At 50.0% G+C, this 14,124-nt stretch overlaps 1 protein-coding gene across 1 annotated transcript in view; it reads right to left on the bottom strand.

Annotated features, from left to right (window-relative positions):
- Positions 1-10,545, bottom strand: part of Itgal (integrin subunit alpha L) — a 40,802-nt gene extending 30,257 nt beyond the window's left edge. The window contains exons 1-9 of the mRNA XM_005351938.2: positions 10,491-10,545; positions 9,416-9,515; positions 7,857-7,951; positions 7,681-7,748; positions 6,734-6,851; positions 6,509-6,639; positions 5,452-5,597; positions 867-999; positions 576-726 (exon numbers count right to left, since the gene is read on the bottom strand). Coding sequence (XP_005351995.1) covers positions 576-726; positions 867-999; positions 5,452-5,597; positions 6,509-6,639; positions 6,734-6,851; positions 7,681-7,748; positions 7,857-7,951; positions 9,416-9,515; positions 10,491-10,545 — 997 coding nt within the window. The remainder of the gene's footprint in view (positions 1-575; positions 727-866; positions 1,000-5,451; positions 5,598-6,508; positions 6,640-6,733; positions 6,852-7,680; positions 7,749-7,856; positions 7,952-9,415; positions 9,516-10,490) is intronic.
- Between the last annotated feature and the right edge of the window lie 3,579 nt (positions 10,546-14,124).

The raw sequence follows: 14,124 nt of genomic DNA, 5'->3' as shown, positions 1-14,124 counted from the left end.
CTAGAGACATGCACCACCTCCACCAGACCTAGAGACATGCACCACCTCCACCAGACCTAGAGACATGCACCACCTCCATCAGACCTAGAGACATGCACCACCTCCACCAGACCTAGAGACATGCACCACCTCCACCAGACCTTATTGTTCTCATTTCACAGAAATAACAAAGCGAACAGAGAAGAAAGCGGCCTGTCTGAGGTCACACAGCAAGTAAGAGGCAACAAGGATCCTGGACCAAGTCTGCCTGGTCCCGCCCTGTGCACAACCATATGTCTTCCTCTGAGGTAGACCCTGAGGCCACATCCACACACGGGGAACTTCCCTGTGGATCCCGATTCCTATAGAACACTCCTGGCTGCCTGGAGAAATGTCCCTGTTTTCAGTCCTCCATCTGCTGACATCACCCCAAACCTCCTCTTATTCTAGGTCAGGAAAGAGTGCCTGTGGGCTCCTCACCCTGGTTCCTGCCAGGTGGCCCATCCTACGTCATGTGGGGCCCACAATCAGTAACAGTGGGGTGAGCCATCTCTCCAGGCCTTCCTCCCCACCTACTGCCAGGGTCTGGGACTCACCCTCAATTGCGTAGATCCTATTCTGCAGTTCATCAAACAGGTCCTTGAGCTTCTCAAATGTGTCTAGAATCTTGACAAAATCACTTACGGGTTCTGAGGCAAATTTATGAAGACTCTGCTGACTTTCTGTGTTCCTAAAATGCCTTCCAACCTGCGAGGGAGGCAATGCAGAGCTGGAGCACCCCCAAAATCTCTGACCAGCTTTCTACCAGTCAAAAGACCTTGGCACAGTGAGGAGGAAGCCTGTGGCTTAGAAGAAGAGGGGAGACAGCATGGGCCTGGGGACCATACCCCAATGATGTAGCGCGTGATGTGTCGGGCGGCAGTGATGTTCCCATTATCAGTAGCTTCCCCATCTGTGATGATAATAAGCACCTTGCTAGCATCTGGCCGGGCACCAGACTCTTCTTTGAACACGTTTGTCCTGTGTACCAAGGAAGGGGCATGTGAGCTTCCTCTCAAAGCAGACCCCAAGGCTTCCCGCCCCCATTGCTCACCAAATCATTGCCCAGTCAACCAAACAAAAGCCTTTCTCTAATCTGCCAAGCAGGTGTTCTAAGCCTTCAAGTGTTCCCCTAAGCCCCTACCCCAACCTTTGGCCACCCTCTCCCTCTGTTCTACGTAGCCCAGAGGTTTGTCCCAGAGTTCACGTGTAGCTATGGGGAAGTTTGAGGAAGGGGTGACTCTGGGTTTGGCCACCCTTCATTCTGATCACATGACAACCACACTTTAGTCAGCTATAGGTGTTTGTCTCTGTGAAATTCCAGTGGGGAAGAGGACTCCGTGGCCAGAGAGATTTGGAGTCACTTTTCCCAAGTAAGCAATCTATCAGTCGCTACTCCTCCCCCACCGTGCCCGGATGCCTTCAGCTCTGCTACAGCAGAACTGTTTTCTTTCTTTTTTTATTTATCTGTATTTGAGATAGGGTCTCACTACTGTATTCCTGGCTGGTCTGGAACTTATGTAGACTAGACTGGCCTCGAACTCCCAGAAATCCACCTGCGTCCACCTCTAGAGTGCTGCCATCTGCCACAACACTCAATCCAAAAAGAATCTTTTCAAGAATATAAATCAGATTTGGGTGCCATGGTTGACGCCTTTGATCCCAGGACTCGGGAGGGCAAAGCAGGAGGATGGTGAGTTAGGAGTCAGCCTGGGCTGCAAGAGGGAGACTGTATCTCCAAAAACAAAGTAAGCACAAATGAACACACATCAGACCACTGCTCCTGTGTTTGGGGAAGCCGAGACCTCACTGCAGACTCAGCCTCGCCGATCTGAACTCCTGCCCCCAGGCCTGAGTACAGTTCTGCAGGGTCCCCTCTTCCTTCTTCTCCAACCACATAGACAGCCTGGTTCCCTTTTTTATTTCGCGATCTTTAGTCTGAGTCTACTTATGTGATTCACGTGTGTCTGCATGGGGCATGTGCTCACGAGAGCAGACGCCTACAGAGGCCAGAAGAGGCCTTAGAGCTCCTAGAGCTGAAGTCACAAGCTGCCCAGTGTGAGTGCTGAGAACTGAGTTGGGGTCCTCTCCAAACGCAGCACACATCCTGAATCACTGAGCTGTCACTCCCACACTCTTTGAGACAGGGTTGCACTAGGTAAAGGCCAGCTGCCTAAAGTCCCTGTGCAGTTCAGGCTGACCTGTCACTCCCTACGTAGCCCAGGCTAACGGGGAACTACACAGTTCAGACTGTCTTGGAGCTTGTGACAATCCCTCTGCCTCCTGAGTGCTGACATTAGAGGCCTGTGCCACCCACCACTTTTGGTTAGTTGCCTCTTCGGTGTCCTCCCCAAGGCTTGGTCTCCTGAGTGTGGCACTATTGACAGCTGAAGGAACTCTTAGAAAGTGGAACTTAAAGAGAGGTCTCGGGAGTCGTTGAAGGGAATAGCAGGACCCTGACTCCTTCCTCTCTCCCTCCTTGACATCCAAGTCATTAGGTGAGTGGTTTCTTTCCACCGTGCTCTCCAACCATGGTGTGCTGCTGTGGCCCAAAGCAGGAGAGACTGGATGACCACGGACTGGAGCTCCCGAAACTGGGTAATGGTGGGAACTTAGCGGTAACATGCTGCTCTATACGATGAGGCCCTGGGTTCCAATCCCGCAACACACGAAAGATGCCAAAACTGTGTACCTAAACAACCTTTTTCTCTTTATAGGTTCGTGGTCTCCTGTTTGTGACAGTGACAGAAAGCTTCCTCTGGGTCTGTACATCCAGGAAGTCTTATCTATAGGACCCCTCTCTAGCTGGGGGTAGTGGTACATGCCTGAATCCTAGCACTTGAGAGAGTGAGGCAGGAAGATCAGGAGTTCAAAGTCAGCCTTGTGTGCACAGCGTGTTTGAGGCCAGCCTGGGGCTATGTGAAAGAAAGCCTGTCTCCCTGTCTCAAATCGCTGCTCCCTGCCAAGGTCTGGCTCTGACCTGGCTCTGGCCTTCATATACAATGTCGCCTTACTTTTCTGTATAGCACGCACATCTGCTGTGTTATATAACTCACTTATCCTGTTTTTATGTTTCTCATTCCGACTGAAATTTAAAGCTGCAAGAGGGCAGAAGCTTCGTTCACTAGGGGCATGAATGCTTAGACCTAGAAGTTGACAAAGAGTATTCCGATGGCAATGTCTGGCCTGTCCTTGTCTACTAGCTAAGAACAACTTTTTTTTTTAATCTTGAAAGGACATAGAGTCAAACAATGAAGACTATGTAACAGATGCCACCTACATACAGAACACTGCAAGATTTGTTCTCAGGTCTTGTGCTGAAAAGTTGGCAAAGTTCTGGTTCAGGCACAGGACGCTACCCAGGGCAGTCAGAAGGTGTTTGTGACACACATTTTCATGACCACGTTTATCTCTCATGAGTGACACCTTTTAGAGTATCTGGTCACCCCGTGGGGACCTCTTCCCCTAAGAAAACCCCTTCCAAAGAGGGACAAGGTGGGTATGCCTGTCATCTTGGCACGAGGCACACTGAGGCTGGAGGATTACCATAAGTTTGAGGCAAGCCTGGGCTACAGAGTAAGTACCAAGCCAATCAAGACTACACAGCATGACTCTGTCTCAAACAAGCAAACAACAGTGGGGAGACTCCAAGGTCCATGTTTGTTTCATTGGCCACACTATAAGGTAGATCCAGGCCGCAGCTGAGTGGGCCTTGAACACCCAAATCAGGCTCAACTAACTACATTTTCTCTCCCGGAAACTGGAATAGAGATTTGCACGTCTGGATTGAGGGACGGAGACTGCTGAGCTCCAAGCCAATGTGACTCAACCTTGTCCTCACTGCGGCCTCTACAGGGACAGTGAAATGGCTACCACAGATCAAATGAGCCCCGGAAGACAGAGACAGAGCAGCACCCAGAGATTCTTCAAAGGCGCAGTGCGTGCTGTGTACGTTATACTCAACTCACACACGTGTGGCAGAGAAGAGAAATCGAGGGAAAACATGAAATGGGAGGGGTCTTTCCCTCTGTCCACAGTCTGCGTGTGCATCCAGAGGGATCATGGGAGGAAATGGGGACACGAACTCTATAGAACTCTCTAGTCCTCAGTCTGAGCGCTCACCCCTGCCGGCACAGTCTACTGTTTCAAGGGAAAGGTTTGCTTTTGCTTTAGTTTTAAAAAACATTTATGTGTTCATCTGTGTATATGATGTGCTGACGTCTTCATGTGTGAGGGTACCCCACTACACATGTGGGGTCAGATGACGACCGCGGTGTGGGTCCTCAGCTCCCATCTTGTTCGGGTCAGGCCTTTCCTATTTGCTGCTGCCCTGTGTCATCAGGCTGGCTGTCCCCACAACATCTAGGGGTCCTTCTGTCTCTTGCCATCTTGTCTTTGCAGTGTCGGGATGATGGACAAGTGCCACTACCTCAGACCTTCGTATGGAGTCTAGGCATCCGAACACCACGCACACATCGCTTTCGCTTTTACCTGCTGATCTATCTCTCCAGCCCCTGACCCCTGTTTTGCTTTTTGTTTGTCTGGTTGGTTTGGTTTTTTGAGACAGGGACTCTCTACAGAGCCCTGGTTGTCCTGGAACTCCCTACGTAGACCAGGCTGATTTCAAACTCATAGAGATCCTCCTGCCTCTGCCTCCTGGGTGCTGAGATTAAAGGCTAGCAACACCACACCCGGCTGCTGTTTTAGTGTTTGGAGATGGGGGTCTCACTATATTGTCCGAGCTCACCCTGAACTCCTGGCCTCCAGTGATCTTCCTGCTCCAATCTCCACACGTCTAGGATTATAGAAACCTGGCTCTCGGCAGGCTGGGGGGATTGTTCTAGAGGCTTATGTGTGTGTGCGCGCGCATGCTCGCACTTGTGTGAAGGCCATAAGAAGACATAGTGTCTCTTCCTCTGTCATTCTCTGCAGGCTTTTGTCATTCTCTGGAACCAGGGCTCATGTGTCCTTAGATAGGCTGGAAACCAGCAAGCCCCCCGCGGAGCCTCCTGTCTCTGTCTCCTTCAAAACTGGGGTCACAGGCATGCACTGGGTACTTGGCTTATTACATGGATGTCGGGATCCAAACTTTGCTCCTTATTGCGAGACAAATCTTTTAACTGCTGGGCTGTATTTCCAGTTGCCCGATTTTTTAAAACTTTTTTTTAATGTTTATTTGTTTATTTGGGCAAGGTCTTACGATGTAGCCTAGGCTGGCCTCTAACCTCTAACAACTCAAGTCCTTCTGCAGAAGCCTCCCCAAGCTGCAGCTAAGGCATGGGTTAGGCACACGTTTCCTTCCGTTTGAATCTATACAGTAAGCTGCCACACTGCACCTGCCCATTGGCTTCCTGCATTACACTGTGGGAAGAGCTGGCTCACAGAGAAATGATGAATTAACACTGACGTGTCTTTCCTCCAAAGGGAACTTACGCTACATAGTTGATGGCACCAAAGGTATTGGTCAGTAGGCGCATGTGTGTAACATTGCGTAGCAGAACGTCAGGGTCCTTCTCTGTAGCATAATCCGAGAAAGTAAATTCTGTTCTGTACTTTGTGGAAAACTGAACAGCAGCAAACTAGGAAGGAAAGGAAAAAAGGGCATGGGGTTACTGGACCCGCCTCACTGGTCTGCTTCAGGCTCCATTTTCCTCCCAGCTGTGGAAACCAGGGCCTTGTGATTGCCGGGCAAACACTGCCACTCAGCTAAATGCCCAGCCTTAGTCTCTGCCTCTGCTGCAGACCCTGAGTAACCCAGCTCTAGATAAACAGATGTAGAAGCATAATTTTAAAGCCTCTGCCTGTTCTCTCTCTCTCTCTCTCTCTCTCTCTCTCTCTCTCTCTCTCTCTCCCTTCCTTTCTTTCTTTCTTCCTTTCTTTCTTTCTTTGTTTTTTTAAGACAAGGTTTCTCTGTGAAACAGCCCTGGCTGTCCTGGAACTCACTCTGTAGACAAGGACAGCCTCAAACTCACAGAGATCCACCTGCCTCTGCCTCCCGAGTGCTGGGATTAAAGGCACGCGCCACCACTGCCGGGCTCTGCTTTCTTACCCAGAAGTACATGCTGGGCTCTTGGTCTCTGGATGGCTCCCAGAAACCAGGTCTGCGAAGCCCCTAAACTAGACAGAGTTAGCTGTGCCAGTGACAGCTGGGTCAGTCAGAATCTCTTCAGAACTGGGACTTTGCAGGAGGAATCAGTTGAGAGGAAGTTAAAGTACTCCTTTGGAAATTCATCATGCAAATTTAGCAGTTTGCTACAGACCAGGAAATCTAAAGAGAAACGGAAGGCGAAGGCCATCTACAGAGAAAGTGGAGAGGAAAGATGAAGACAGGCACAAAACCTGCCACAGAGAGCTGGGCCGCTTTGGACTCCGGCTCTTGTTGCTGCCAGAGGTATAGGTGCAACCGTGCACACGCACAACAGGCCTCCCTCCAGCCTGTCCAGGTGGGCATCTAGGCTCTGCAGCTAGGGCTCCCGATGTGCGGAGGTACCTGATAGGAGGTGTTGCTGAGTTTCCTCATCACGTCTTTCATGAAGTCCACGATTTTTTCAAACTCATTTTGACTCAAGCTCATGGAGCCGTCGAACAGAAACACAAGGTCGACCTTGCCCTTCATACATTCTGCAGAGACCACATGCAAACAGGCCTGGCTGACACGGCTTGGCCTGCTGTGCCAGTTCCTGTGGATTCACCCACGGGGTCTCCAATTTCTTACCCTGATAAGCAGGACGCCCTTGTAACATAGGTCCCCCCAGACTCTGGGGAAAGAGGTAACACTGGCCACTGAGGTAGGTGTTCTGATCGCATGTCCGAGACAGTCCAGGATCACAGGCCTGAGGCAGCAAAAGGAAAAAGTTAGGGCTTCCTCGTGTTGTTCTCTGGCATTATCACCAGAGAACACTCCCTCTCTCCAAATGGTTCTCTCTCTCTTTCTTTCTTTTCAAGACAGGGTTTCTCTGTGGTCATCCTAGCTGTTCTGGAACTCGCTCTGTAGACCAGGCTAGCCTCAAACTCACAAAGATCCAACTGATTCTGCCTCTGGGGTGTTGGGATTAAAGGTGTGCACCACCATGCCCAGCACAAATGGTTTTCAAAGCAAAGCATTTCTGCCCCTAAGGGTCTCTGCGTCCCCAGTGCCAGCATTCTCTGACAATAGATGCTCACTTACCGCCTATGGAGTGACATCGAACCCCCTTAGCTCATCCCCTGTCCTGTGCACACCTAGGCATTACTCCACATTCCCAGGACCACCCCTTTCAACCAGACACCCTTATTCGCCAAATCAAAGCCTTGCTTTTCCAGAATGGGTAGTACTGCATTTACAACCACTGGCTCTCCATCAGACTGAAATTTCTAGACGGGGCTTTGACCTTTGGTTTGTCTCTGTGTCTTACAGCCTTACCCCATGGACTCCAGCACAGTGCCTCACCTGAAGTAGTTATAGTTAGACACTGCCGCCTATGGGGGCACGGAGGCGCGTGCCTGTAATCCCAGCACTCGGGAGGCTGAAGCAAGAGATGGCCAGCCTGGGCTACATAACAAGACCCTGTATCAATTACAACAACAGTCTGGGCTGGGATTCCAGGTCTATACCCTGTACCTGGTTTCTCTTTCCTAGTGCTTAGCTTCCCAGGCCTTGATGGAATCATGCAAAATTCTTACCAAAAGGCTTCCGGCAGCGGCGTCTGTCACTAGGGTCATTCCCAGGTATTTGGAGGTATAGTTAGAACCTGTATGCACCAGAAAGGGAGTCAGAGGAACTCAGGTCATCAGGCGTGTTGGGGTTAGCCTCAGTTTCCCTGGGGTCACAGTTCCCATCTCCTTCCTTCCTTACTCACCATGCAGGCTGAGTGGCTGGCAGGAACGACTGCTTGGATGACACTCATAGAGGCTTCCCGTGTTGTTCCCCTCACCTGGGGCTCCCACGACAACCCTGACGGAAAATTTCACTTGTGAGATGAAGGTGCCTGGGCCTTTGCCTACCCAGTCCCTCTTTTCTCATTTCCTACCCATTCCTTCTTTCCTTCCCTCCTTCCTTCTTTCCTTCCTTTCTCTTTGAGACAGGGTTTCACTGTATAGGTAACCCTGGCTAGCCTAGAACTTGCTACATAGACCAGGCTAGTCTTGAACTCACAGAGATCCAACTTTCCTCTCTCTTCCAAATGCTGAGATTAAAGTTGTGTGCCATCACTCCAGGCTCTTTTTTGTTTTAGTTTTGGTTTTAGTTTTGTTGTTTGTTTGTTCAGGACAGGGTTTCTTTTTGCAGCCTTGGCTGTCCTAGAACTACCTCTGTAGACCAGGCTGGCCTTGGACTCACACAAATCCGCCTGCCTCTGCCTCCTGAGTATTAGGATTAAAGGTGTGTACCACCTCCTCCCAGCTCTGTATCTTAAAGAGGCGCTTCACAGTGACACAAGACTGGCTGTCATGAGCTCCGTGACAAGCCTGACGACCTGAGTTTGACTTGATCCCCAGGACCCAAATAGTAGAAGGAGAGACTGGCTCGGCAGTGTGGCATGACTTGCACACATGCACTATAGTATTCATGTAAAACACACACACACACCAACACCAACAATGATCAGATGCGAAAATCTTGCTGCCAAGGCAATGCTGCTCTTACTCTTGGGAGCTCCTCCATGCCCCCTCTCGCCCAATAGCCCAGTAATATCATTCTAGAACATTAAGGCTTCTTTCCATTTGCAGCCTTGAAGAGTGGTCTGTCAGGTGGACACCTTAGAACTTCATTCACTTCACCATCCACTCAAGAGATAACACAAGCCTCGGATACTCAGGCAGAGGCAGAGGCAGGAGGATGATGAGTCCCACGCTAGCCATGGGAATTTAATGAGACCCTGTCTCAAACTAAAATTTAAAAGAAACCAGGTCTGCTGGCACCTGCCTGTGATCGCAGCACCCCAGAGGTAGAGGCCAAGGGATCACAAGTTCAAGAACACGCTCAGCTACAGCAAGTGCAAAAGCAGCCTGATCCACAAACCCTGTCTCCAAACAAAGCACACAAGGGAAGGAAGCCTGAGGAGGCAATGGAGAGCTTGCCTAGTCCAGACCTAGTGTTCAAACAGCACCACCACCACCAGTCACAACAAAGTTATGAATGACTAAGCTTGCCTACTATGTGCTCAACTGGGTTGTGACTTAGGAAGGGGAGGGGAGAGGGTTCTAGACACTCAAGTGGCACATTGCCTGTCCCCCTCATTCTGTGGCATCGAGAGCCCTCCCCCTTTTCGAAGAGTCCATCTAGCAGACACTTGCCGAAGTGAGGCCTGCCCCTGATACATGCCCCCCCACCCCACCCCTGGCTTTGTGCGCCTGGGCAGATGTGTGGCCCTACATATTCGGCTGGTGGTGGGCAGGAGCTAAAAGGGTAACAACTCACCCATCTCCGACCTGCAACACCCGGTACCCAAAGTGTCTTCCAGCGTGCACCAAGAAGCTCTGCGCATGCCGCGTGTCCAGGTTATAGCTCCAGGCCTCGGCTGAGGGAAGCAAACTCAATCAGCGCTTCCTGTCTGGACCCCACATCCCACGTGCTGCCCCAGGGCCTCTTCCTCTGAACCCAGAGGCTGCCTACACCCAAGCAGAGAGGGACCGGTGCCAGGAATTTCCCTCCAGGGCCTGGACTGGAGAATAGGAGATGACATAGTCTGTCTCCCACGGCATAGGCAACTCCTCCCCAGACCCCGAGAACTCAACTTCCCCTTGGACCTATTGGCAAAGAAGGAGGGTCAGAAGGCGGAGGCTCATGAGAAAGAAGCCAAGGAAATGGGTCCCCAGGCAGAGAATAACCAAGTTCCCATGTAGGGACCAAAAGAGGGTTCCTTGAGGCCCCGTGGCTGCTCCAAACACTGCTCTTTTCTGTGTGTGTGTGGGGGGGGGGGGTCTTGCAACCCAGCACCTGAGAACCCCAATGATCAGTCTCATTGAATCTCCATATCTTGCGCCCAGCAGGGAGCTGTGCTCAGACTCCCCAACTTTCCCACTAGACACAAGTATCTCTTGAGCCTTTGGAATTCAACACATCCTCAGGCAGACAGCGTCATCCACAGACTGGAAACTGCCAACCAGTCAGACTTAGAACCCTGTGTCCCGGGATGTCACGGATAAGGGCACCCTTATTTATTCAGGTGAAGGGAGGCGATGCCTCTGAAAGGGAAAGACTTGCCTAAAACTACGCGGAGAGCTAATATCCAACCCCAAATTCACCTCCCAACCCTGGTCCCACCAACCATCTCTTCCCCCCAACCCCGCTTCCCTCCTCACCCTCTTCTCTCCTTGTTAACATACTTTGACTTCATGTGGGTTCCCACTTATCTCTCTGAGGCTCCTCGTCCCACATCGCCTATGCCACCCGCCCCTTAGCATGGCTCCTCACTGGCTTCAGTTCTACGAAGCCTTCTGGTTTCTCCTGTCACAGACTCTGTCCCTTTTCCCCTCCCTGCTGGATCTCCTACCAAACAGCTGGAGTCCCAACAGCAGCAGTCTGGGGCCGGTGGTACGGAAACTCATCTGCGCCAAGGAGGGACCTGGGGTCCAGCCTCAGTCCCTGAGAGCTCTTGAGATTTTCTGGCAACCTAGACAGGGTGGAAGAGGGAAATGGTGATGCCTCTTGCATGGGGCCCCTTGCAGTGGAACTTTCTCAGGGCCACCAGGCTGGTGACACTGGGTGGGGGTGGAGGGAGGGGTATGCTCCTGCCGGGGTTGTGAAACCTCTCTGTTCAGAGAGGAAGTGTAAGCAGGTTAGATACACTTCCTGTGCCTACTTGCATTTTCTCATCATCCGAGAGCAGACAGCGAGGCGGTTAAATGATACTGCTTCAGCTAAGCAGCCTCAACCCCGGAAGACTCTTCAAAGTGAGATAGAGGGGGAAGGGTATATAGAGGGCTTGGATAGGGGTAAGGGAGGGGAGAAGTGTTGTAATGATATTATAATCTAAAACAAAACAAAACAGAAAACAAAACGTCTAGAGGGTTGCTCAGGGAAAAAGCCCTAAAAGGATGCAGCTGAACCACAGAGGAAGAAGGTGGGTGCTAAAAGATGGAGAAGAAGATACAGCCTCGAGCCAGCTACAGAGTGGCATGCTTCAGAACTACTTTTGTTTCTTAAAAAATGAAATAAAATCCTTAGACTGGGAGAAAACACTCTTAAATGGCATGGATGCTGATGTGAGTGCTCGGACTATAGATGCAAAACTTGGAACGCGAAGACAACGAGGCAGGAACAACCAAGAAGACACCTTTGGAGAGGTTCTTTTCATTTTATTATTTCTTTTTATTAAAAAAATCGATTACTAATTACTAGCCAGGTGGTGGTGCACCACCACCACTCGGAGATTTCAACCTCTTTTCAAAAGATGTTCAGTTAAGGCCAGGCAGGGGGCACACACCCATCTTTGCTCACATCTCTTGGAAGGCAGAGGCAGGCGGATCTCTGGGAGTTAAAGATCAGATTGGTCTACACAGTGATACATAGTAAGATCTTGTTCCAAAGAAAAACAGAATGTTAGGTTAAGATCAGATAATTCAGAGTTATCTTTTTGATCCTCGAGAGAGAGAGAGAGAGAGAGAGAGAGAGAGAGAGAGAGAGAGCGAGCGAGCAGCTCAGGTACAGCCAAACAAATGCTTTTGTTTTGAACTTGCAGAAAGCATATATATTTTAAAAATCAACTGCACATGGGCTGGAGAGATGGCTCAGCGGTTAAGAGCATTGTCCGTTCTTCCAAAGGTCCTGAGTTCAATTCCCAGCAACCACATGGTGGCTCACAACCATCTGTAATGAGGTCTGGTGCCCTCTTCTGGCCTTCAGGCATACACACAGAAAGAATATTGTATACATGATAAATAAATATTTAAAAAAAATCAACTGCACAAAAATATGCAAAGAAAAAGGATGAAGGGGTTGCTGGAGGCAGGAAGGCCAGTGGAACAAGTGTTTGAAAGTGGCCTGGGTGGATCCTGGGAAGGGGGAGAAGAGAGAGAAGGGGGGGGTGAGGGGAGAGGGAGAGAGAGAGAAAAGGAAGGGGAGGAAGAGGAATGGATGATTGGGATGGGGAGGGAGAGTAGAGAAAGGGAGGAAGTGGGGGAAATGAGAGAAGGAGAGGAAGAAGGGAGAGGAGAGAGACGGAGGGAGAAAGATGGGGTCAGGTACGAAGAGACACAAACGAGCAAAAACTTAAGTAACTGTCTCTTTGTATTTTGGTTTTTCGAGACAGTTTCTCTGTATAACAGCCCTAGCTGTTGGCCTTGAACTCACAGAGATCTGCCTGCCTTTGCCTCCCTAGTGCTGGGATTAAAGGGGTGCACCACCACCTCTTGGCCCAGTTCTTTTGGGGTTTTATTTTGTTTTAATTTTAATTTTTTGCTTTTGAGATAACCTCACTGTGCAGCCCTGGCTAGCCTGGAACTCTTAGGGATCTGCCTGCCTCTCCCACCCAGAGTGATAGGACTAACAGTGCCACCACACCTGACCTTGGTTTTTTGGTGCGGGGAGGGGGATGAACACAAGAGGTATGTGAAGGTCAGAGGACCATCTTGGGGAGTCTGTCCTTCTATCCCTCCTCGCCGAGGCAGGGAATGCCCTCTCTCCTGCCTGCTGCTTGCCATCTTCCAGATATTCCAGATGCTGGCCCCTGCGGCTGACATTTTAGGGGGGTCTGGTGATCAGGCTCAAGTCATCAGGCTTGGGCAGACTTTCACATCTCTTTAACTCTTTGTTTTTGCTTTGAAACAGGGTCTAGCTTTATAGCCCAGGCTAGCTTCAAGCTCAAAGTACCTGCGGGCCCTGCATGCTAGGATTACAGGTGTGAGCCATCACACCTGGTGAGAATACTCATTAATTTATCAGTCTAGTTTCTGCAGTCTGCCTGAATTAGAGCAAAACAGTTCGTGTCTTGGGACGTTTTTGTTTGCCTCAAAAATGGCACTTTCTCCCTCTGTCTTCTTACAACCATATCTCTAGATACCTTTGCGTTGGAGTTAAATTTCAGCATAAATTCTGGGGGAAACACAAATATTCAAACCCCATGGCCCCCGACATGCGTGTTGCTGTGGGGTAATCACCAGAGAAGACAGCTCAGATGTGGGTTAACACAATAGAAAGTCTGTATTAGCTGCCCGGTGATTACACTGGGTGCTCGGGGTCTCAGGGTAGCCCTGAGCCTTTCTTGGGGTGAGTGTTTAAGCACTAAAACCATATCCTGGGTTGACATACTTCAGTCAACAAGAACAGCTAGCCAGAGGAGGAACCACAGAAGCCAAAAAGCAAGGTTAGCACATTTAGAGATGTTCCCAGAACTATGGACTTTGATGGATGAGGCTTTTGTTTCAGTTTTGACAGGTTGTATTGTCTGCGAGCTGAGCTTTACAACCCAATGGTTGTGCTGAGGTCTGGACACATGCCTTTCTCACTTGTAAAATAGATTTGTTCTAGGCTGGAAAGACGGCTCAGAGGTTAAGAGTAGTGACTGCTCTTTCAGAGGACCACGGTTCAATTCCCAGTACTCACACGGCAAAACACCAGTTTACATGAAATTGTGTGTGTGTGTGTGTATTTACACAGCTGAGTGTGATCATGAAAACCAACCATCACAACTGAAGCAGGGGATCGCCTTGCATTTAAGGTCAGCCTGAGCTACACAGTGAGATGGCTCTATAGATAAAAGTACCCAAGCTGTGTCTCGCCGACTCCTGCCCCTCCAGCTCCAAGGGATCTGATGCCTCCACCTGGCCATCCTGGACACCATACACTCATAAATTAAATAAAACCTTTTAAAGTGAGAAAGGGTTCAGGCTGTCTCATAAGATTTATAGGGCACTACACTAAACCATCTCTAAGGGTAGAGTCTCATAGCTGCCATGATAAGAGGAAGGGAAGGGGGAGGGGCAAGCATGACAGCTGGACACCGTGACACACACCTTCATTCTGGGAACTGAACCCAGGGCCTCCCCTTAAGTTAGTTCCAATGTGTGCATAGAGAGAAGTGTATTTGAACTGTAGCAAATACTCAATTTTTTTTCCTTTTGTTTAAGAACTATGGGCGTAGGAAGCTGTGGGGCTCGAGGGTTACAGGAAGTCAGGGGGTCAAACCA

Source organism: Microtus ochrogaster, chromosome 8 (genome assembly GCF_000317375.1).
Source record: "Microtus ochrogaster isolate Prairie Vole_2 chromosome 8, MicOch1.0, whole genome shotgun sequence".
Taxonomy (NCBI): domain Eukaryota; kingdom Metazoa; phylum Chordata; class Mammalia; order Rodentia; family Cricetidae; genus Microtus; species Microtus ochrogaster.
Note: the sequence above shows the minus strand (reverse complement) of the source record. Positions and strands in the feature narration are given on the sequence as shown.